This window comes from Chiloscyllium punctatum, chromosome 40 (genome assembly GCF_047496795.1).
Source record: "Chiloscyllium punctatum isolate Juve2018m chromosome 40, sChiPun1.3, whole genome shotgun sequence".
NCBI lineage: Eukaryota > Metazoa > Chordata > Chondrichthyes > Orectolobiformes > Hemiscylliidae > Chiloscyllium > Chiloscyllium punctatum.
This window is the reverse complement of record NC_092778.1, coordinates 59,319,701-59,344,384: the sequence shown is the minus strand read 5'-3', so window position 1 is coordinate 59,344,384 and position 24,684 is coordinate 59,319,701. Positions and strand designations below refer to the sequence as shown.

Genomic DNA, 24,684 nt, shown 5'->3' with positions numbered 1-24,684 from the left:
TGCACATGAACCGCAAGTTAACATTCAACTACAGCAGGCAATAAGGAAGACAAATGGTTTGTTGGTCTTTATTGCAAGGTGATTGGAATGTAAGAGTACCTACATCTTGATAGGATTGTGCAGAACATTGAGACTCTACTTACTGTGCCATTTGTAGTTTTGCTCATTACTTAAATGGAGGAATAAATTTCCATCAGAGAAGATTCACCAGATTGACTCCAAGGATGAAAGTGCTAACTTATAAGGAAAGGATAAGCAGATCGGTGTCGATAGTCATCGGAGTTTAGAAGAGGCAAGTTATTGGAAAATAATATTTTTCTTTTGATGGGGGCATTGATTGAAACATTGAACATGGAAGGAGTAGGCTTTTAGGCCCACTAAGCTTGCCCACCATTCAATAAGATCACAGCTGATCTTATTTGTGGTCTCGGCTCCACTTTCATGCCTGCATCTCAATCTTGGACTGCTTTGTATATCAAAAGTGTAAAATTTATTCAAAGCTGAGAAAATAAAGTCACAGCCTCCAGTACCTTCTCAGGAAGGCAATTTCATCCTTTAGAGCACCTCAGAGAAAAAAAAATCATCTCTTCCTTAAAAGACACCAACCTTTTAATTTTGTCACCTAGTTTTAGTTTCTCTCAAGGGGAAACATCCTCCTGATATCCACCCTATGCAATTCTCTCAAGATTTTGAGAATTAAGTAAGACCACTATTCATTTTTTCTAAATTCCAATAGGTATAGGCCTAACTAGTTCAATTAATTCTGAAACTGCCTCCAAAGCAATTATCTTTTTTCGATGGGGCCCAAAACTGTACACTGCACTCCAGGTATGATCCTGCCTAGGCCTTGTACACCCGAATTTTTTTTAAAAAAAAACTTACGTATTCCATTTCTCTCACAATAAATGTTAACATTCAATTTGACATCCTAATTACTTGCTGTACCTGCATTCTAATTTTATGCAATTCATGCACAAGGACACAAAAGAATAAGTGAAGAGGCTGGGAGGACATTTCCCCTGATGGGTGAATGTAGAACTAAATGAGTTTCAGATTACAGGGGCTGCCAATTAAGACAGAAGGATTCTTTTCTCTGGTGGTTCTGAATACCTGGAATTCCCTAGCCAAGAGAAAAGTACAGGATGAAAATACTCAAGGTTGAGATAGACAGATTTTTGTATTGCAGAGAAATCAAAGTCTGTGGGTAGCAAGCAGCAAGGTAGAGTTGAGGCCAACATCCAACCAAATCAGTCAGTCAGTCATGAGCAGAGCAGGCTCAAGGACAGGCACAGCCCATTCGCGCTTTCATTTACATTCTGAAGTAGTTCTTGAAACATAAGGCATACAGAATCACAGCTTAGGCCCATAACCTCTCTCCATCATAAACTACAATCAGACCACCTGAATCTTTGCAAGCAATCGAAACACCTAGTCTTGATGCACCAAGTTATCAGAGGTTGGTTGAAAACACAAATTGGGGATTTCACCCTGAAAGGGTAGTGCTAGTGCAAATGCAAAGCTTGTTGATAAACTTGAAGATAAGGTTTTCTGTTCCTACTGCAGCTGGTGTACATATTCCAGTATCTTGAACAGCATCTCTGTCAGACCTGTATAAGCTTCTCAGTCAAGACAGAATGATACACCCAAGCAATTTGGTGAAAAAACAATTCTATTTCAGATACTGCACTGAAGTAATTTTTAAACTCAATGTTGAGAATTTACTTATAACAAAATCATTCTAATTTCCTCTTACAAAATCTTGTTGCAGTTTACAAGTATTGTTCAACCGTACATCAAAATAATTGTAAAATCACAGAATATGATCACAGCATCCACTGGTACTTTATTTAAAAAAGAAAGTCAAAATAAGACAAATTATAGCTGTTTACCACTTCAGAATAGATCAAATGAACAATTTGGCATGGATAGACTCAAAATTATTTTGGTTTAAGAGAATGTTGTTAATGAAATGACCAAAAGGAAGAAAATGTCTACAATGGCCATAGTTAACATCATTAATAAACAGGATGTAATAATATAGTCTGACTTTCAACAAATTAGAATGATTTACAGGCCCCTTTAAAAAGGCAGATGATCTTGATCCCAAAACTTTTGATCCCATTCTCAGGCCTTTCAATTTTCAGGATTGCACTTTAAAGGAACACAGACTGGTTCAAGTTGTGAACCCACACCTGGCACTCCTTTCCTGGTCAGCTCCATGGGAGAGACATGGAATTCCCAGTCATCCATAATTTTCAAGGAGTCAGACCAACTTTTTAAAGGGGCAGTCTTCACAGTATCAGAGTGGTAGTGCGTCATCAACTGCAGAAGGGAAACTTTGAGAAAAGTCCTATTGATGCTCCTTTGTCAAGCGTTGCCTCCCCACCCTCACCCTGGTGTCCTTTCACAAGCTATAGCAGTTCGTCTAGCCTTCCCAGAGACACTTGTGCGTTCCCCAGACAAAGGTAAGACGCTTACATGCTCATTCACCAATCATACACCATACTGAAGCAATCAACTTTACTGATAATAGGATGTGTAAAAAAGAAAAAAAAACTTATGAAATTCAACCATTACTTTCGACTTACATAAGCCAGTAAAAGTGTCAATCACCCAAGTCCTTTGAAATAGCAGTAGCAGGTTCTGTAAGCACTTAACATTTATTTACACAATGTGAAGAAAAGGTTATATAATTGACAGCAGACAGCCAGAACACTCATTTAAGCAATGCTTTCCCCAAGACTCAGGTGGCTCACCAGACTAATTAATTTTGAGGCTCTCAGCAAAACTTTATTATGCATGGTTGGCCTGACATGGGCAGAACTGGTGATAAGTGGGTGTCCAGCCTGGTATGAGAAACACTAGGGCTGAAGGTTAGAGAACCATACCTTCGTTTATAACACAGGTAGAATGGAATCCCACAGCACCACAGCAAGCCTTTCAACTAACTGGTAACTGCTGCCTCCAATCACGTTCCACATCGGCTGGCCTGATTGCAGCCTGTGCCAGACCCCGGTTATTACACAGAAGTGGTCGCCAGGTGACAAGGATTGGGAACTCTAAATTCTAGGATCCTTAATGTTCTAGAAAAATTGGCATTATTAATAAAAGAATACATCGGTATGGTAATGAGTACTGGTATAGGTGAATTAAGTCATGAAATGGAATCAGTTTGGGTGGAAATAAGGAACAAGTGAAATAAGTCACAGGTGGGATTCATCTATTGGTCCCTGAAGTGTTGCATTACTATAGAAGTGTAAATCAGGAAATAATGAAGATGTGAAAGAAGGAAACTTCAATTGCCATGGGTGATTTTATTGACTGGACAAATCCGATGGGCAAGGGTAACATGGAAGACAAAGTTATAAAGTAAGTAAGGGATTGTTCCATATAAACAGTATGTTGCACACCCCAACCACAAACTGGTCATTTTAGATTAGCAATATTTAATGAGGTAGGATATAAAACAGATCTCATAGTTAAGGATCCTCCTCGAGGTAGCAATCATCAACATGGCAGAATTTCAAAAGGAGAGCACTCCAATCTCAAACGAGTGTCCTTAACTTAAAGAAAGAGGTGCCTACAGTGAGGCAGGAAATTAGAATGAGACAAAGATCAGTAGGTTAATAGTGGCAGACATTTAAGAAATATCACAAAATTCAACAAAGCTTTATTCTGGTTAAAAAGAACTCTATTAGAAGAATGAAACACCCATGCTTAACCAAGGCAGTGAAACAATAAGAATAGCAAATCAAAAACTAAGGAATACACAGTGGCAAAAACAAGGGGTAGACTAAAGAGTTGCAAATTATTTTATTTAGGAACCAGAAATGGATGACTGAAAGTTTAGTAGGGAGAAAAGTGATTCTGAAAGTAAATTGGTAAGAAATATGAAAACATACAAAGAGAGTTTCCATGGGTATATAAAAAGTAGCTAGATTCCGACACTTGGATGAAGTCAGTGAGGAATTGATAACAGGAACCAGGAAATGACAGATAATTCAAACAAACCTTTACAATCGATCTTCATGGTAGAGGACACTGTAAACATCCCAAAAAGGTATTAGCTAATCGAGGTGCAATGGGAGGAAAATCTTGTAACAATCTATTGCAAGTAGCAATAAACTAATGGCACTGCAGGCAGTCAGGTTGCCAGGACCTGACGGCCTGTACCCATGGGTTTGAGAAATAGTGGAGGCATTGGTTGAAATATTCCAGAAGTCACTGGATTCAGAACAAGTTCCAGCAGATTGGAAAACCACTAGTGTCACATTCCTGTTCAAGAAGGGAGAGACAAACACAAGGCAGAAAAGTATAAGTCAGTTGGGAAATAACGGAATCCATAATTGAGTAAGAAATAGGAGGACATCCAGTAAACCTAATGTGATCAAACAGAATCAGCATGGTTTTGTAAAAATGACAAATTTACTAGAGATATTTGAAAAATACAATAAGGAGAATTAGGAAAGGAATTCCATAGATGTAGTGCATTTGGATTTTCAGAACGGATTTGATAAAGTGCCACTTGGAAGGTTACTGCACAAGATAATGATGTGGAGATGCCAGTACTGGACTAGGGTGGACAAAGTTAAAAATCATACAATACCAGTCCAACAGGCGTATTCCAAAATACAAGTTTTCAGAGCGCTGCTTCTTTGTCAGGTAGCTATCTGACGAAGAAGCAGTGTTCTGAAAACTTGTATTTTCGGATAAACCTGTTGGACCGTAATCTGGTATTGCATGATTTTTAAACTTTGCATAAAATAGGAGCTCACATTATTGGGGGTACATATTAGCATGGATTGGAGATTAGTTAATACAGAAGACAGACAGTAAAGATTAACTGGTCTTTTGAGGTTGGAAAGATGTAGCAAGTGAAGTGTACAAGGATCAGTCCTAGGGCCTCAATTATTTACTTGAAGGAGTGCATAGAGTGCAATGGATTGAAATTCCCTACAATGGGGTAGGCTTGAGGGGCTGAGTGGCCTACACTCCTGGCCAAATTTATTATGTTCATAGTCCTTCAGCAAAAAGAAACTATTTGCTTCACTAAAAGCAAAAACTCGTGGTATTACTATAATTAGGTAATTCCAATTGGCCTGATTAGAGATTATACCGGGTGAATGCATACTGCAATGTTGTTTCGCTTGGGTTTTCAACTAACCTTGCTTATCAAAGATTCTTGCTGGAATGTAAAAGTGAATTGGTACATGGTGAACAAAATAGATGCTACTTTAGGTGAGTGACCATGGTTCAACAGCCTCACAGGAAATCAGCAACCTGGTGTGATGATGTTGCTCCTTTAACAAAGTTATGCTCTCCTCGGTTTTTTTCCCCCCAGAGAGGTTGTAAGAGCAGCGATTCCAAAAATGTCTAGGTTTTGATGGGTTTCAGAGCCAATATGATTATAGCTAACAGAGGCTGCCACAGTCGAAAGGCTTTCAAGTGTTTTTAAAAAAAATCTTGTAACTAAATTCTGTTTTGTTTAAAACTAAGTGGTTTGACCACATCACTTCTGGAATATCTGCTTGACACCTGCTTAAAACAACTAGCAAAGTTAGGGCCTGGGCTACTTTCTTGAAATGTTTTGAGGGTGGCTGGCCTGGTCCATAACACTGGTAAGAAATACAAAATGATTGAGCTGAATGGTTATTATTAACAGCTCATTCATACATCTTACTTTAATTAATGTCAAGTTAATTCACCAGATCAGCTGCAGTTGACCCCATTTAAATTCATGCCTATTAAACCAGACAATAGTCGTAATGTCAACTAGCTACATATGGAAGTAGCTATGGGGAAAAACATGCAACTTCACTGAAGGACATCTAAAAAGGAGAAAGAAAGAAACCAATATACTTGATAGGGATAGGTGGAAGTTTATGTGAAAGACAACCAAAATAATTTTGAATTCAAGAAAACAGTGTTCATAAAATGATGACTAGGAAATGAATGTTAAGGAAGGCCTTTTTAAAAAAAAATGTATAAACTAGAAGTGACATACTGTGGCCACAAATGGTCTAGACAAACAGGAAGTTACAAGACAACGATAAGCAAAGCAAGTCTTGACAAGTGTGAATCAATGTTTAAAAATAAACATGTTACCAGTAAATTTGATGCTAATTATTAACATTTGGAAACTCATTTTCCCTAGTTGACTGAATGGCTTGTTTCTATGCCTTTTAGTGTCCCAATCATGGATACTTGAGGCATATATGCCCATATCCATACAGTTTTCCAGCTGGCTGCAGCATCACAACTCCCAGCAGAAGGCTATCAAAAAGTAACAACCTTCTTCCCCTCGACAATTCAAGTGTTAAGTAGTTTGTGGAAGACTCCAACCTTAAAAGTTAAATGGCAAAAATGTTAAACTTTCTCCCTCTCCTTATCACTCATTAATCAGTTGAATTCAGGAAATCAGTCTCTAATCCTTAACTAGTGTCTTAAGCCTAACTAAAAGTTCAGTTAAGTGGTTGGGGCAAAAGGTGAGAAAACAGCCTTATTTTTCCCCTGTTCTGACATGCATTGACTTAGAATAGTCAGAAGCCTGTCATTTTTAATTTTTTAAATTATTAATAAACCTTTTTATATATGGTACTACTGTCAGAATGCTAGTGTCCTAACCATGAAAAGATTAGGTGATAGGTTTGCTTGCTGAGCTGGTAGAAGTGTTCTCAGACATTTCATCACCATGCTAGGTAGCATCATCAGTGAGCCTCCGATGAAGCACTGGTGTTCTGCCTGCTTGCTACTTGTTTGTCTTGGTCTGTTGTGGTGGGTGATATCATTTCTGGTTCTTTTTCTCAAAGGTTGGTAAATGGGGTCCAAAATCAACGTGTTTATTGATGGAATTCCGGTTTGAATTCCAGGCCTCGAGGACTTCCCGTGCATGCCTTTGTTTAGCCTGTCCCAGGATGGATATATTGTCCCAGTCGAACTGGTGTCCCTCTTCGTATATGTGTGTATGGATACTAGTGATAGTTGGTCAAGTCATTTGGTGGCTGGTTGATGCTCATATCCTGGTAGCTAGTTTCCTGACCGTCTGTCCAAAGTAATGTTTGTTGCAGTCCTTGCAGGGTATTTTGTTTGTGACGTTCGTTCTGCTGGTTGTTGGTACAGGGTCCTTTAAATTCATCAGGAGCTATTTCAGTGTGGTGGCAGGTTTGTGGGCAACCAGCTCAGCCAGCAAACTTACCATCTGAGCTACAAATCTTCTCCAAAATTACAATAAACAATTAGACAGGAAACTGTACAGAGTTTGTACATTTCCTCATTTTCTGGAATGAAGCTAAAGCAAAATCATCAGCTTCCCATCAGACTGCATAATTACTTGTTTAATGAAAATCCACACTAAATGGAGTCATTTTTTTCCAATCCAATTTATGCTCCCACTAGTCTTCACCTTCCAACAATATTTGCCAAGCTTAGTTTGTAAAATGAAGCCAGGACTCAAAAAGAAGAGAGAGGTAAAGAATCAGAAATATTTGCAGTTCAAAGAAGCAAAGTGCCTTGACAGTAATTATTTTGGCTTACAAAAGTCAATCAAATGCAACATATCAAAACACTATTTCAACATCAGCACAAACAATTAAATCTGCCATTATCTATTTAAAATTTAAAAAGTTAAATTGCAAGTATGTTTTAGTCGAGAAAAGCTTCAAATTTATCACATGACTTTATTATTTGAAATATTTGAGGTTAGCTTTCAAAAATTTCCTATTTAAGGAAAGTCAAACGCTTTTTCTAATTCCTTTCTTTCCAACTTAATAGATTGACCAGTCACAAGGGCCCAAAAAGCATCAGTAGAAGCAGACAACTATGATAGGCATGCAAATGAATTTCACAAAAGCAACCAAAGTGAGCTACAGTAAGAGCACAAACTTCAAAAAGTAATGTGTTTTTTCACAATCCCACCATCAACTCACGACTGAACGTTATGCCATACACTAAAGAATGGTGTCTTCAGAATAAATGGAAAATGATGTGCATGCTTCTGGTTGTATGACTGTAACCTTGCATGAGAAAAAGAGAAAGCATGCATGGTCAACAAGACAATGCTTTGGTAAGGAACCCCATTTTCTTTACCAAAACTGGAAAGTAATGGGAGAAAAGTAATGGAACTATGGAAATCTTCCACAAATGATAACTGATGCTCAAGTTAATTGTTAATTTTAGTCAACAAAAGCCTTTCAGTCTCCAATTTAAAGGTAATAGTAGTTGTAATAATAATAACAACAAAAACGACACTAAATGAAAAATGTTGGTACGTGGTGTTATGTTGCTGAGCAATGCTAGCAGTGCCGATTCAATTCTTGTACTGACTGAGGGTACTATGAAGGTCCTGTCTTCTCATCCTCAGGTTAAACTCAACACCAGTCTCTTTCTCGCTCTGAGAAAGCAGCTCTACCATCCTCTTGGACTATGACAAATTTACTGTTAGTTCAAAGATGTTAGGTCACAGATCAGCTATCATATTTATTCGACTGCAGATCATGAAATCCTTGTATGAAGAAAATTCTGTGGCTAGACACTTCTAGAGCAACGAAGGATGCAATCAATGGTCTACTGCTCTTCAAAAGAGAATCCTAAACAAACTGGTAAGTTGTTGTCTCCTAAATCCATGACCATCCTTCTCTCAACTCCATTTTTGAAAATCTCTGATCATATTTCTGCTCCTAAAACATTGAAACAATTGGAATTAAAGTCAGGAATGAAATCCTCTGTGACTGTGACCAATGGTACCTTATTTCTCATGCCCCATGATCATTTTTTGGGTACCTATTCCTATCACTACCTTACTTAAGCTTTACCTTCCCTTTCATAAATCATCCTTGCTAACAAGTGTTGGCAAAGTTTCAGCAGTTGATGGCATCAAAAATGACCCCTGACCTTTCCTCATCTATAGCCCACTTCCATCAGGAACTGTTCAATTACAAATCAGGAAGCAGCAGCCTAGCCAATGGCCATGCCCCAATCATGATCTCATCAAAGATTAGCAAATGCAGCACAAACCAAGGATTTATTCTGGCTCAATTACTCACTGAACAAACTGATGTGGATATCTTCCAAATTTTATTTAGTTTTATTCCTTCCTGAAAATGTGGACATCATGACCAGGGCCAACATTCATCCCTAGTTGTCCCTGTTGGTAGTGAGCTGCCTTCTTGAACCACTGCAGTCGATTTGCTACAGGTGGACCCACAAAAGCATTGGAAACAGAGTTCGAGGATTTCAATCAAGCAACACTGAAGGAACAACGCTACTTTTCCAAATCATGACAGCAAGTAGCTTGGAAAGGTACTTGCAGATAGTGGCATTCCCATGTATCTGTCAATATTGTCATCCTAAATGGTTTTGGAAGGTGATGTCCGAGGAACCTTGGTGAATCTCTTCAGTCATCTTGTAGATGGCGCACACATGCTGCTACTGAGTGGTGGAGGGAGCTGATGCTTGTTAATATGCCTACCAAGCAGGCCCTTCGTCCTAGATTGTGTCAAGCTTCTTGTGTTGCTGGAGTTGCATTCAAAAAGGCAAGCAGGGAATATTCCATCACAGTCCTGACTTGTGCCTTGCAGGTGGTAGACGGGCATTGAGGAGCCAGGAGAAGGGTTATTTGCTGCAGGATTCCTTGCTTCCGACCTGCTCTTTCAGCCACTGGATTTATATGGCCTCTTCAGTTCAGCTTCTGAACTAGCGTAACCCCCAGGATGTTGATAGTAGGAGATTCAGTGATGGGAATGCTCTTGAATATTAAGGGGCAATGGTTAGATTCTCTATCTTGATAGAGACTAACATTGTCTTGTACTTGAGTGACACAAATGTCACTTGCTATGTGTCAATCGGCATTGGATATTGTCCGGGTCTTGCTGCATTTGTTTATGGAATGCTTCAGTACCTGAAGAGCCATGAACTGGACTTACATTGTACAATCAATCAATCAATCAATCAATCAATCAGCGATCATCCCATTTCTGACTTTACTATAAAAAGGAAGGTCATTGATGGAGCAGCTAAAATGGCAGGGTCTAGGATACCACCCTGAAAAACCCCTGTGGACTAGTCCTCAAAAACATCCAAAATAGATTTACGACTTCATATAAAAATGGTTAACTTTTTTCTGACAATCTAGATTTTTATTTAAATACAAAGACGGATAGACACCACATCATTTCTTCAATTGCATCTTTTCAACTTATTGCCCCAACTGGACATGCAAGATATTGAACCCTTATTACTTTTTTAAAAAAAGTAACATGTGCATAAGGTAACAATTCAAGTTGAAAGTCACTTGCCATTTCATTAACCTAAAACACTGATAAAAATGTAATCACAGGGTGAAAAATACAAACAGACCTTTGGTATTGATGGAGAGCTAGCCATTGGAGTCGGGAAAAGCTACAACACACCAGAGGCAGCAAGAAAGCAGAAGAAGAATATTAAAAGATTAGAGATAATAAAAGAAATATACCTGTAACTTGCAAATGGACACAATTTCAGGTCACTAAAACTGAACAAGTATATCAGAGACGATAGATGGTAAACAGGTGTTCCTAAGTGTCACAATAGGATAAGATTCAGGCTGCGGTTACTAATAACCATTAATCTAAAATCTCAGAAGTTAGCTGCTGAAAAATGAAAATAGCGAGCATTAATTTCATTTTCTTCACATCATTTGTGATGTTTTACATTAATTTTTTTTACTGTTATGATACTGATATATTGCATTGGAAAATACATTTTTAAATAAAATGCCTCTCTTTGCAAATAAGAGAGCTTTCTATCAACTATACATCGATAAAATATTAAAAGAATACATTAACGTGCTTCTATTTGGACTCTTAGGAACACAATTTTTAAACTGCATTATTTTCAAGAGCCAAATTTTGCCAAAGATACTTCTGTTTTTTTTTAAAGGCTATGCAGTTCCTGCAAAATCTGGAAAAAATAAATCTGTTTTCCAGGGATTAAAATGCATGAAAGAATACATTGAACTTGGCTGGTGATTTAGTGACAAATAAACATATAAACACGACAACAGGGCTTTTCATAATTCACAAGGCTGCAATTATGCTTCCTCCACTTTATGCGAATTAACAGGTCAAACAAAATCCAGACACTACCTAAGAATGCATCAGAATATCAACACTACCAAACACTACTTCCACTTCACTCAGAAATAGCTTACCTCATTCTCCAGGGCAGGAGATAAGATTTGTCTTGTACTGCAGTTTAATATTTGTGAAGATAATTGGAACATTGTTGCACATGCAGTATTCTTACTTACTACTAAAAGGTAATTATACAATTACTTTAAATAAACCACCCCCCGCCCCCCCCGAGAATGGTTGATGGGCATGTTTAAATAAACCAAGTAGATAGAACTTTTAAGATAATAGATAGCTTAATTGCCGTGCCTTTGACAACTGGAATATAAAAATGTGTGGGTTCCTTTATTGGACTAAAATTTAAAAAAACAAACATCCAGGGAGGTCTTCTTTAGGGACTGCAGGAATTTTTGCCAATATTTTGGAATGCACGTCTGGAGCTGTTCAAGTGCCGCCCAGGCATTTGATCTAGTTTCCAGAATTTCTTGCTTCATGTTTATTTTAAAAAAAGCAATGTTCCTGATATTGCATTCCTGTAAAATGTTTTCCTTCATGGAATTATCTTCAGTTGTCAATAACATTGTTAGTCAGCCATTTAAACATTAGTTACCAAACACAACTGATACGTAACAAATTGGACTATCATATAAAAGTTCACACCAAAAAAAAATCATGCAAGCCAAGCAATTTGGAAAAATTAAGTGTTCTTCGCAATGTCTAAAATTTTACAAAGAACATCCAAACTCGACATTTGACCGTCAATGGTAATCCAGCTACCCAAGTGATAGCCATTGCAACTGAATTGAATAGATGTACTTACTGAATGCTTCAAAGAATCCTGGTCTGTATTAATACTGAACACCGAAAGGTCCCCATTCAAGATCACGTCAGCTAAGGCATTTACCAATGGTCTGTAGTGTATAATTAAAAACACCTCGAGAGAAAAAAAAAGTTAAAATTAATGTTGTGTTTCAGTTTAAATATTTTGAAATTGATAGCCATGACAAAATTATTAAGATAACGATGACAGTTCCGAAACTTTCATTTCATGAATGCTGATGCTTTGGGTCCTGCTACTTAGGAGAAAGTGAGGACTGCAGATGCTGGAGACCAGAGTTGAAAAGATTGGTGCTGGAAAAGCTCAGCAGGCCCGGCAGCATCCGAGGAGCAGGAGAATCGATGTTTCGGGCATAAGCCCTTCTTCAGGAATGCTGCTACTTAGGCCTTGTTTTGAGAAGGCCATAGGTTTTAGATCATTATAGAGTAACAATTTCAAAAAGATATTTACCTAAAGGATATTATAAGTATCCTTGAAAAATATTGCATGGTATATAAACAAAGTATACAAATGTATTGTTTCTAAAAGCATACTATAAATCAACAGCAAATATTCGTGTATTCTGGAAGGTACGGCTGTGCACACTAGGATTTTTAATTTCATTAAGAAACTAAGTAATTCATTTTTTCATGGGATAGTTGCGTCACTAGCATGGCCAGTATTTGTTGCCCAATGTTAATTGCTCGAATGCAGTAGCTTGCCAGGTCATTTCATAGGACAGTTAACAGCCAAACATATCGTCATGAGATTGTCATCACATGTCAGCCAGGAGACAGTGAGGACTGCAGATGCTGGAGATCAGAGCTGAAAATGTGTTGCTGGAAAAGCACAGCAGGTCAGGCAGCATCCAAGGAGCAGGAGAATCGACGTTTCGGACATGAGCCCTTCTTCAGGAATTCCTGAAGAAGGGCTCATGCCTGAAACGTTGGATTCTCCTGCTTCTTGGATACTGCCTGACCTGCTGCGCTTTTCCAGCAACACATTTTCATCACGTCAGCCAGCCCAGATAAAGATGGCAAATTTCCTTCCTTAGAAGGCACATCAGTGAACATTTCATCAAGTGAAATTTTTAATGGTTACCAAAGCAGCTATGAGCTTCTAATCCCAGATTTGTTTGTGAATGGAATTTAAATTCCACTAGCTTCCATGGTGGGACTTAAACACAAGTCCCTAAAGAATTAGTCTTGGCCTCTGTATTACCAGTCCAAGTTTTAAATTGGAGTAGAGCAAATTTTGACAGGATTAGGCAGGAACTTTGAAACGTTCATTGGGGGAGGCTGTTCACAAGTAATGGGGCAGTTGAAAAGTGGGAGGCCTTTAAAAATGAGAATTCCTAGACAGTATGTCTCTGTTAGTGCAAAGGTTCTGCACAGTAGAGTGGCTGGCAGGGTTAAATCACATGGAATCTAGGGGAAACTAGCCAATTGAAGACAAAATTGGTTTGAAGGTAGGAGACAGAGGTTTTTTTTCCCCAGATTGGAGGCCTGTGGCCAGCGGTGTGCTGCAAGGATCAGTGCTGGGTCATCTGTTTTCATCATTTATATAAATCATTTGGACGTGGATATCAGAGGTATGATTAGTACCTCTGAGGTATGGTTAGTAAGTTTGCAGATGTACCAAAATAGGTGATGCAGTGGACAGTGAAGAAGGTTACCTCAGAGTACAACAGGGGCAATGGCCTGTGGAGTGGCAGATGGAGTTTAATTTAGATAAATGTGTCGTGTTGCATTTTGGTAAGGTACACCAAGGCAGGACTTATACAGTTAATGATAGGGGCCTGGGGAGTATTGCTGAACAAAGAGACCTAGGGGTGCAGGTGCATAGTTCCTTGAAAGTGGAGTCCCAGGTAGACAGGGTGCTGAAAAAGGCATTTGGTACGCTTGCTTTCATTGCTCAGAGCATTGGATTGGGACATCATGTTGTAGCTATTCATGAGGTGAGGCACATTTAGAATACAGTGCACATTCTGGTCACCCTAGCAATAGGAAGCTTGTGGTAAAACTTGAAAGGGTTCAGAAAAGATTTACAAGAATGTTGCCAGGATTGAAGGTTTGAGCTATGGGGAGAGGCCGAGATTTTTTTTAAACCCGGGAGTGTTGGAGGGTGAGGGATAACATTACAGATGTTTATTAAAATCATGAGGAGCATGGATAGGGTGAATAGCCAAGGTATTTTTCTAGGGTATGGGAGTCAAAAACTAGAGGGCATAGGGTTAAGATCTAAAAAAAAATTAAGATTCAAAACTTTTCACGCAGAGGGTGGTGCTTGTATGTAACATGCTGCCAGAGGAAGTGGAAGCGGTGGGTATAATTACAATACTTAAAAGGCATCTGGATGGGTTAATGAATAGGAAGGGTTTAGAGGGATATGGGACAAATGCTGGGACTAGGTCAGATTGAGATGTCCGATTGGTGCAGGCCAGCTGGACTGAAGGCCTGTTTCCATGCTTATTGACATCGCTACTTCACAAATCTCCCCATTTATGGTTATTTACAAGTCAAAAGGATATTGCTATATTGCTTCTGTTGAAAGAGAATTAATGGCTTGTAATTATTTTTAAAATGAGCATAGGAATCATCGAGATCCACCAAACTGCAATTCTAGTCTCACTCATTGACCAGTAAATGATCATATTTGCTGCCATGCCAACCAAAAACTTGATCAGATGCAAATGAGTACATCATGGATATGGGTCAACATCCTGGCACTTTCCCCTGCCACCGCAGGAACCGTAAAACCTGCGCCCATACCTCCTCCCTCACCTCTATCCAAGGCCCTAAAGGAGCCTTCCACATCCAAAGTTTTACTTGCACATCCACTAATATATCATTTATTGTATCAGTTGCTCCCAATGCGGTCTCCTCTACATTGGGGAGACTGGGCGCCTCCTAGCAGAGCGCTTTAGGGAACATCTCCGAGACACCCGCACCAATCAACCACACCGCCCCGTGGCCCAACATTTCAACTCCCCCTTCCATTCTGCCGAGGACATGGAGGTCCTGGGCCTCCTTCACCACCGCTCCCTCACCACCAGACGCCTGGAGGAAGAACGCCTCATCATCCGCCTCGGAACACTTCAACCCCAGGGCATCAGTGTGGACTTCAACAGTTTCCTCATTTCCCCTTCCCCCACCTCACCCTAGTTCTAAACTTCCAGCTCAGTAGCTGTTCCCATAACTTGTCCGGACTTGTCCTACCTGCCTATCTTCTTTTCCACCTATCCACTCCACCCTCTCCTCCTTGACCTATCAGCTTCATCCCCTCCCCCACTCACCCATTGTACTCTATGCTACTTTCTCCCCACCCCCACCCTCCTCTAGCTTATCTCTCCACGCTTCAGGCTCACTGCCTTTATTCCTGATGAAGGGCTTTCGCCCGAAACGTCGATTTCAAAGCTACTTGGATGCTGCCTGAACTGCTGTGCTCTTCCAGCACCACTAATCCAGAATCTGGTTTCCAGCATCTGCAGTCATTGTTTTTACCCCATAAATGAAATACAGGTATTTCTTTTTTTTTGAAACTAATGTTTCAAATTTCCTACCTTCTCTAGTTAATACAATATTCCAAACGCACAGCAATGTGCTTGACTCCAATCTACCCTCTAAAAAGACCCAGCGAATCACTCAGTTTGTCTGCAGTAAGGGATTGGAGGCAAATGTTGGCTTTTTCCAAGATTTCATTGTCCCATAAAAGAATTTTAAAAATTAGTTTTATGCTTAGAGACAATTTAGGACATTCATTCTATAATAGACCAGGATTAAAATTCATGAAGCACATAATTTATAATATTTAGTGTACAACATTTCCTGTTAATTAACAGCATTTTATTTGTCAAAAAGTTATAAGGTAAAATGGTTTCAATACAGAAAAACACATCGCAAGCCACTTCACTTCACAGAAGCCTAATTAGAGAAAAATATATGCAGGGTCAAAGCAAGTATTAGCAGAAGTGACCAAAAGCTTGGTTCAGTTAGGATTTGGAGCCAAATCTCCCTAGTGTCCTTGCATTTATTGAGCACCAGTGGGCAGCCTGCTTTAAAGATTACAGTTCTGAAATGTTGTTACTAACATTTTATATTAATATGCATTCCACCACTGGCACAGCCACTGATTTACAAGCAATAACAATTTATTATTGGGTTGTAATTAATCAGGCTAAACTGCATTTGCAAGATCTTCTCAAATCAATAGCAGAATCTATTAAAGAAAAGCTACACTCCATTCCCTTGCCTGATCTCTCTGATTGCAGGTTAAAATTCCACTGTGGCTAAGCCACTAAGACCATGTTCAGATGTCAAACCAGATAACTGCACCAAAAGGATGGCGACTGAGAAGTGGAGGCTAAAAATAGGAACTGAGACATTATACTATACATAGGTTTCTGGACACACTACATTTTGAGAGAATTGCTTATATTTCCAGTAATATACAAAACCTCATTTTAATACTTCCGTTTTAAAAAACTGAACTTAATCCAAAAAAAGTTACGTCAACAGTTTCAGCAGAAAGCTTCCCCAATTGCTCGGTATGTATGTGCCATCTGTTACTTGCAATTCATCCAAAAAAAGACCAGGAAATGCTCCAGCTTCAATCCCTATCCCATGTTGAAGTGACTCATGTGTTTTGGAAGGCTCGAAGGATTAAATGAATGCAAGCATTTGGCAAACCAAAATGGTGTGAATTGCAGGCAGTAAAACGAACAGGTGAGATGTGAATTAAATCAGGATCCTAGTTTCTTGAGTAACGTAGAAAAATAAAGACAATGTTATAAGCTAGTCCTGTATGACCAAATGACTCATTTCTCTTCACTATCTGGTTCTCTCTCAGGAAACGGTTTTGCAGCTAACTTACAATACCTGTCACTTAATAGACCAGTTCTCTCAGGAGGAACTCCAAGTTTCAGATGTTCTGGACTTCTCTCTATATAATTTTCAGATGACTAATTTGCTCACCCAAGCATAAAGAAACTCTCAATCATCCAAACTCTGCTGCTGTCATGTTCACATTACAAACCACTTTACCCACCATTCCTGTGATGCTTGACTTAAGTGAACTCCCAACTTGAATATACCTCAATTTTAAAATCCTCATCTTTGTTATCAAACCCCTCTTGGTTGGCATTTCTTTCCGTCAATAGTCTTCTCTGATCCCACAAGACCAAGTGCTACTCTCATTTGAGCACTCAAGAATTTACAAGTGCAATTGGTGGCCATTCTTGGAGTGTCCCAGTCCCGAAACCGTGGAAATTCCCAGTATATCCCTGCACACTCCCCCCTCAGAATCCCTCCAGTCCAGAAACAGACCATTCAACCCATCAAGTCTGCACTGACCCTCCAAACAGCATCTCATCCAGACCTAGCCCATCCCCACAATCTCATTTGGGGTTTTTAAACCATGCCTAACTCCCCTAACCAGCACAACCCTGGACACTTTAGGGTAATTTAGCATGACAAATCCACCTAATCTGCAAATCTTTGGACTGTGGGCAGAAACTGGAGGACAAGAAGGAAACCCACACAGATACAGGGAGAACATGCAGACTCCACACAGATACTCACCCAAGGCTAGAATCAAACCCAGGTCTCTGGTGCCGTGAGGCAGCATTGCTAACTACTCTGCTCTCCTTTGAGCCATTCATTAAAACATACCCCTTTGACAAAACTTTATTAGATTATCTTGCCTAAAATATCATTGTGATTCAGTGTCACATTTTATTATATTTTGAGGTCCGACCAGCACGGGGAACGAGACTTGACCCCATAGTGACCTGATATCGAGGAGGTCTGACCAGACTGATTGAAAGACCCTCCTGGATCACTCAAGGCTGCATCTGGTGCCCAGGACCCCAGAGAACCTACACCTTGCTGACGCTATAACTGCAAGGTCAGAGAGAGATTGAAGGCCTTCTGGCCTCTTGCACATGCCCAACCTTGTGGAAACCTGGAAATGAGGCCTGACAACATGGGAACAAGACCTGACCCTGCAGTAACTTGACATCGAGGAGGCTCAACCAGATCGATTGCAAGACCCTCTGGAATGCTCAAGGCTTTAAATGATGCTCAGGACACCATCAAGCACTCCTTTACCTTCTATAGAAGCAGACTTCCCTCAATGATGCCCAGGATTGACCGGATCGACTACAAGGGTGCCCGGAGTGTTCAAGGCTGCATGCTCAGGATCCTATCAGGAGCACTCACTTACTGCTAAGAGCAGCTGACTTAACTCATCAATGCCCAGGATCGACTGGAGTAGCTACCTACCCAGGAAATCAGGAGACACAGTGGATTTCAGGAAAGACTGAAACTCAGAGGTTTCAAGCTTGCCCTCCACAAACATACTCCTGGAAAATGTTCAAGCCATTGAGAACAAGGTGGATGACCTTAAAGCTAGACTCACCTTCCAAAGATGAGAAACTGCCGTGTGCACTGTTTCACAGAGACATAGCTCACTCCTGCTACACCTGACTGTGCCTTACAACCAGAGGGCTTCCCAGTTCACTGAATGAACCATTCAACAACATCAGGCAAGGCAAGGCAAGGGCCGTGTAGGGTGGGGGGGGGGGGGGTCTTACTCCTAACCAACACCTCCTGGTGCTCAGATGTGGCAACCCTGGTGACTGGCTGTTCCCTGGACCTAGAATATTTAACATTGAAATGCTGTTCCTGCTCATTGCTGCACAAGGTCACCCCCACTATCCTGACAGCGGTCTACATCCCACCCCATACAGAAGTGCAGAATGTACTTGAAGTATACAATGCAACAAAGAAACCAAACAAAACAAGCCAATCTTGAGATGGAATACCCTGAGCTGAAAATGTGTTGCTGGAAAAGTGCAGCAGGTCAGGCAGCATCCAAGGAGCAGGAGAATCGACATTTCAGGCATAAGCCCTTCTTCAGGAATCAGGATGAACCCGGAGATCCAAAGTCTACTGAAGTCTAGGTCTGAGGTGCTCAAGTCAGGCGACCCTGACATATACAGGAAATCCAGGTACAACCTTTGCAAGGCCTTCAGGGGTGCCAAGGGGATGCTAAGCTTGAGACCCAAACTAACCACATGGACACCCGTCTTTTGTGGCAAGATTTACACGACATACAAAGCAAAAGTCAAACAGAATCATGAACAACAGGACATCCTTTCCCGATGAGCTCAATGCACTCATTCCAAGCTCTCTCTCACGGAAGGTCAGTGAGAGGACGCCACCTGTTCCACCAGCCTCAGATGCATCTGCACTCTCAGCAAACACCACAGATCTTAGATCGGCCTTAACAGGTCAGCCCACAGAAAGTGGACTGTGCACTCAGATCCAGTGTGGATCAGTTGGTGGGACTGTTCACAGTCATCGTTAACCTCTCCTTGCTATGGCCTTAAGTCCCCACCTGCTACAAGAAGACTACCATCATCCCAGTGCCAAAGAAAAAGCATGCAGCATGCCTCAAATGACTACTGCCCATTGGTTCTGACTTCCATAATTATGGATTGCTTCAAGAAATTAGCCATGGTTCATGTCAATTTCAGTCTCCCAGATTGCCTTGATCTCTTGCAATTGACCTACCAGCACTACATGTCCATGGCAAACACCATCTCCCTGGCCCTACATTCATCCCTGGAACGTCTGGATAACAAGGATACTTATGTCCTACTATGTAGGCCACTCCACCGTCAACACTATAATTCCAAACAAATCCATCTCCAAACTCAGTCCTTGGTCTCTACTCCTCTCTCTGTAACTGGATTCTTTGCTGTCTGTTCGTCAGGAAGTAATCAGTAAGGATAGGCAACAACACCACCTCCCCTATAGTCCTCAACAATGGTGTCCTGCAAGGCTCAGTCCCCAATTATAGTCCTTTTACACTCATGACTGAGGGCAAATTCCAAACTCCAAATACCACCGTTGTATGCCAGGTCTCAAACAATAAAGAGACGGAGTACAAGAAGGAGATAGAGCACTTAATAAGATGGTGTAAAGACAACAACCCTCCATCAACATCAGCAAAATGAAGCAGCTGGTTATTGATTTCAGGAAGCAGAGCGGAGGGCACACTTCTGTCTGCAACAATGGTCCTCAGGTGGAGATGATCGATAGCGTCAGGTTCCTGGGATAGACGATCACCAAAAATCTGTCCTGGTCCACTCACATTGATAAGAACAAACAACACCTCCTCTACTTCCCCAGGAGGGTAAGGGAATTCAGCATGTCCTTAAAATACCTTACAATTTTTAAATCAATGCACCATAGAAAGCATCCTTTCTGGATGCATCAGCCCCAGTGTGGTACGGCATCTGCTCTTCCCAAGAATGAAAGAAACTATAGAGTTGTGAACACAGTCCAGTCCAGCAGACAAACCAGCCTCCCATGCACTGACGTCGTCTATACATTCTGCTGCATCAAGGAAGCAGCCAACATAATCAAAGACCGTTCCCGCCCCGATTATACTCTTTCTCACCTTCCTGTCTCAGGAAGATATACATGTACAAACATATTCAAGAAAAGCTTCTTCCCTGATGTTACCAGACTTTTGAATGGATCTCTAAAATGTTAACGTTGAGATCTCTGCAACTTCTCGGCAGCTGTACCACTGTAACCTGCCCTCTGTTGTTACCCTGATGCATCTGTATCTTATGATCTGCCTGTAAAGCATGTAAGACAACACTTTTCACTGTACTTTAGCACACGTGACAGTCCTCAATCAAATCAAATATAATGCTTTTCAATCAAGGTATCATGTAAATATAAATTGTGGTTTTCAAAATCCTAAAATTCCTAGCACAAATTTCCCTATTAAAGACAGGATGAAATGTGTTCTTATGACATCAGCTCTTGGCTGTCCTATTTAATGCACTAGAGAGTCATCACAACCAAAGCTGGCTGAAGGGACGTGGACACTGGCTATAAGCATTCCAGGTCATATTCCACCTAATGCTCTAACTACAAATAGCTCTGTGGTCCTTATGAAAATGTACCTTATCCAAAGATAAACACCATACCTGCATAGTGAATAATTACACTGACATTTAAAGCAAAACCATTAATCATTATCATACTTACATCTTTGAGTTTGATAAATGAAATTCACAGCAAGCTACAAAAGACAACTGAAGGTGCAAATTTGCCAATTAGCGAGATCCAGATTTCAAGTGACCAGCATGCAAAAGCAATGATGCAAACTTCAGATATTTCTCAAAAACTAGAGAACCAGTGAAGCCAGGACGGTGACTGGATTAAGAGAGTGCAGAAGGCATTGGTTCACTCTGTGGTTAAATGCAAGTCATTTGTGGTTGTGGTGGTGGTGGTGAAGAAGAGGGGCAGGGAAAAGGAGACTGCACACAAGAGCGCACAAGAACGTAGCTAATAAAAGGGAGGCAAAATATGTTTTTTATTCATTCACAGGATGAGGGCATCTCTGACTAGGGTCATAGGGTCTGACTAGACCAGCATTTACTGCCCATTCCAGAGGTGAGTTAAGAGTCAAACACATTGCTGTAGATCAGGTAAGGATGACAGTTTCCTTCAATAACAGTGAACCGATGGGTTTTTTTCTGACAAATCAATATCAGACTCAATCCAGATTTTTCTGAATTCAAATTCCACCATCTGCCATGGCAGGATTTGAACTCAGTCCCCAGAACAATCAGTCAGCTGCATCTACTGGATTAACAGTTCAGCAATAATACTACTAGGCCATCACCTTGCCCACAAATTATAGCTTTTAAAAAGTTATAGGATATACTTTTGTTTCAAATCCTCTCAGGTTTAAATAGGACATGAAGTTCAAATAAGGGCACATCTACATGTCGTTCTCAATTCGCAAAACATATGCTCAACATTAAATGCTTGGTAGGTAGGCAAGAGGCTGGAAGAACACAGCAAGCCAGGCATTATCAGGAGGTGGAGAGGTCTCAGGACCCCCGAAACATCGACTTCTCTACCTCCTGATGCTGTTTGGTCGGATGTGTGCTTCCAGCCTCCTGCCGGTCTACCTTGGATTCCAGCATCTGCAGCTTTTTTGCTATGCACTTAATATTGGAGACAAAGAGGCAAGGAAATGACAATTGTTAAACACAGCTTCCTATCAGCCAAGTTTCTTTCCATTACCAAACAAGCTAATTTTGACAATTTTCAAGTCAACAAACCATAAACATTTCCTTTACATTTTAAACTTTAATTATTGATGCTTATATGGATAATGTTATGTTCAAAGCTTAGGATTCTTTATCAAGACCACAAGGCCTCAATGCGACTGACTTTAACAGGTTAGAAATCAAAATTTTTAATCATTAAAGATTATGCAATGTTTTGCATACCTGTGAAAGAAGATATAATGATGCCTGACGACTGATTTTTGGATGATCGTCACACTGAGGAAGAAAGAACATTGAAAATTAACAATTTTGTTTCAATAAATCAATTTTAAGTCATTTGAAAATAAACATTAAATCAATCACAAACAAGAATGCCACATCCTAAAAATATCATTTTCATTTTAATATCGGATATGTTCTTGATTTGAAAACACCAAACATACATTTCAATTCTACCATTGCTACAGAATGGGCCTTGCATACAGACATGCTCACTTGCCCTTTCTTTTAGCTGATGTAGATACCCTTACTACTTTTCTTTTATTTGTTTTCTAATATTTTCTGGTGGAAACAAGAGTTAAATGTTAAAAGGGTCATTCAACTTTGAACCGTTACATGCTTTGAAAGAAAACTGATGCAGATGTTGGTGACTGGCCTTGATTATAACTCTGCAGTACACTGTAGATGATTCCACATCAAGTGTTGCTCTACTCAGGGCTGGTTGAATGTTGAATGGCCAATCAAGGGAAGACCAGTACTAACCAGCCAACCACAGAAAATACCGATAAGAAAAAAAAAACAGTTCTGACTGATTTTGCCAGATCCAGAGTGTGATTCTAGAAATTTTGGGTCTAGCTGTTGTGTTTTACTCTCTCTAGTTTTATATCCAATTAAATGATCTGAGAAAAGAATTTTAGCTTGTAAGGAATAAGGAAATACCTCTGGAAGTCTATTGAAACCAATTCACATTCACCAGTGACCTCAAAATTATATGTAGTTGCATACCTGTCAACAACTCATTATCTATGGATTGAATGAAGGCCTGGCATCCATCTGAAACAGTTTAATTGAACTGGCAAATTATAATCCTTTCATTTTCTAAAAAAAAAAAGTTTATCCCGAAACTGTTTGTCTGTCCGTCAAGGAGAATGGGTGCTATGATAAAAATATTGGATTTAAATGATAATTAATTTAATTGCCCTGCTGTTTAGCTTTGGCCTGTTACAGTATTACGAAATGTTGTAGCGGCCCACGGCTAAGTCGACAAGATGGACTGCTTGGGTTGGTTTAGCTAACACAATATGCCGAAAGGGTTGGACAGTTACGTGCAGCAGATGTTCACAGCTGGATTTGTAAGTCTCCATACAGATATACTACCTAAGATGAGATTCTCCATAGGAAAAAACATTAGGGAAGTTAAGCAGGCTTTTGTAAACAGACAGTTCTAAACATAAGCATTCTAATATGGAATATTTTTGTAAGGCCTAGTTTAGCCACAATCTCAAGCTTGTTATGGAGTAAAAAAAAACAAGTGTCTGATCCTACAGTATTTTGAATTGGATGCAAGTTTGCTCGTTGAGCTGGAAGGTTTGTTTTCAGACGTTTTTGTCACCATACTAGGTGACATCGTCAGTGAGTCGCCAGTGAAACACTGGTGGTATGACCTGCTTTTTATTTAGGTGATTAGATTTCCTTGGGCTGGTGACACCATTTGCTGCGGGGAAGCCATTTCCTGCAGTGACGCCATTTCCTGTTCTTTTTCTCAAGGGGTGGTAAATGGGATCCAAGTCAATGTATTTGTTGATAGAATTCTGGTTGGAATGCCATGTTTCTAGGAATTCTTGAGTGTCTCTATTTATCTTGTCCTAGGATGGATGTGTTGTGCCAGTTGAAGTGGCGTCCTTTATCATCCGTATGTAAAGATACTAGTGAGAGTGGGGCATATCTTTTTGTGGCTAGTTCATGTATCCTGGTGACTAGTTTTTTGCCGGTTGGTCCAATATAGTGTTTGTTACAATTCTTGCAAGGTATTTTGGAAATGACATTAGTTTTGCTTGTTGTCTATGTAGTCTTTCAAGTTCATTAGCTGCTGTTTTAATGTGTTGGTGGGTTTGTGGGCTACTATGAAGCCAAGAGGTCTGGCAGTCATTGCTGAGATGTCTTGGATGTAGGGGAGAGTGGCTAGCGTTTCTAGACTCATTTTGTCTGCTTGTTTGGATTTGTTGCTGAGAAACTGGTGGACTGCGTTCATTAGGTACCCATTCTTTTTGATTTTCCTCTGCTCTTCATAGTTCCTCTGTGCTGCAGTGTGTGGTGGCTCATTGAAATAATTTTCTAATGCAGCTTAGATTGTGGATGTTGGGATGATTGCTTCAGTAGTTCAGTATTCGGTCCATATGTGTTGTTTTCCTCTGGACAATGGGTTGAAGTTCCCCATTGGTTGTTCTACTGCGACATCTAGGAATGGCAATTTGTTGATGTTTTCCTCCTCTTTAGTGGGTTTTATGCCAGTAAGGGTACTATTGTTGGTCTTGAAGGTTTCCTCTAATTTGTTTTGTTTAGTGTTGACAAAGGTGTCATTAATATGGCAGACCCAAAGTTTGGGTTGGATGGTTGGCAGAGCTGTTTGTTCGAGTCTCTGCATTACTGCCTCTGCTAAG

At 40.1% G+C, this 24,684-nt stretch overlaps 1 protein-coding gene across 1 annotated transcript in view; it reads right to left on the bottom strand.

Annotated features, from left to right (window-relative positions):
- clec16a (C-type lectin domain containing 16A) overlaps positions 1-24,684 on the bottom strand; it is a 267,248-nt gene that overhangs the window by 196,427 nt on the left and 46,137 nt on the right. The window contains exons 9-10 of the mRNA XM_072560020.1: positions 22,247-22,300; positions 11,926-12,039 (exon numbers count right to left, since the gene is read on the bottom strand). Coding sequence (XP_072416121.1) covers positions 11,926-12,039; positions 22,247-22,300 — 168 coding nt within the window. The remainder of the gene's footprint in view (positions 1-11,925; positions 12,040-22,246; positions 22,301-24,684) is intronic.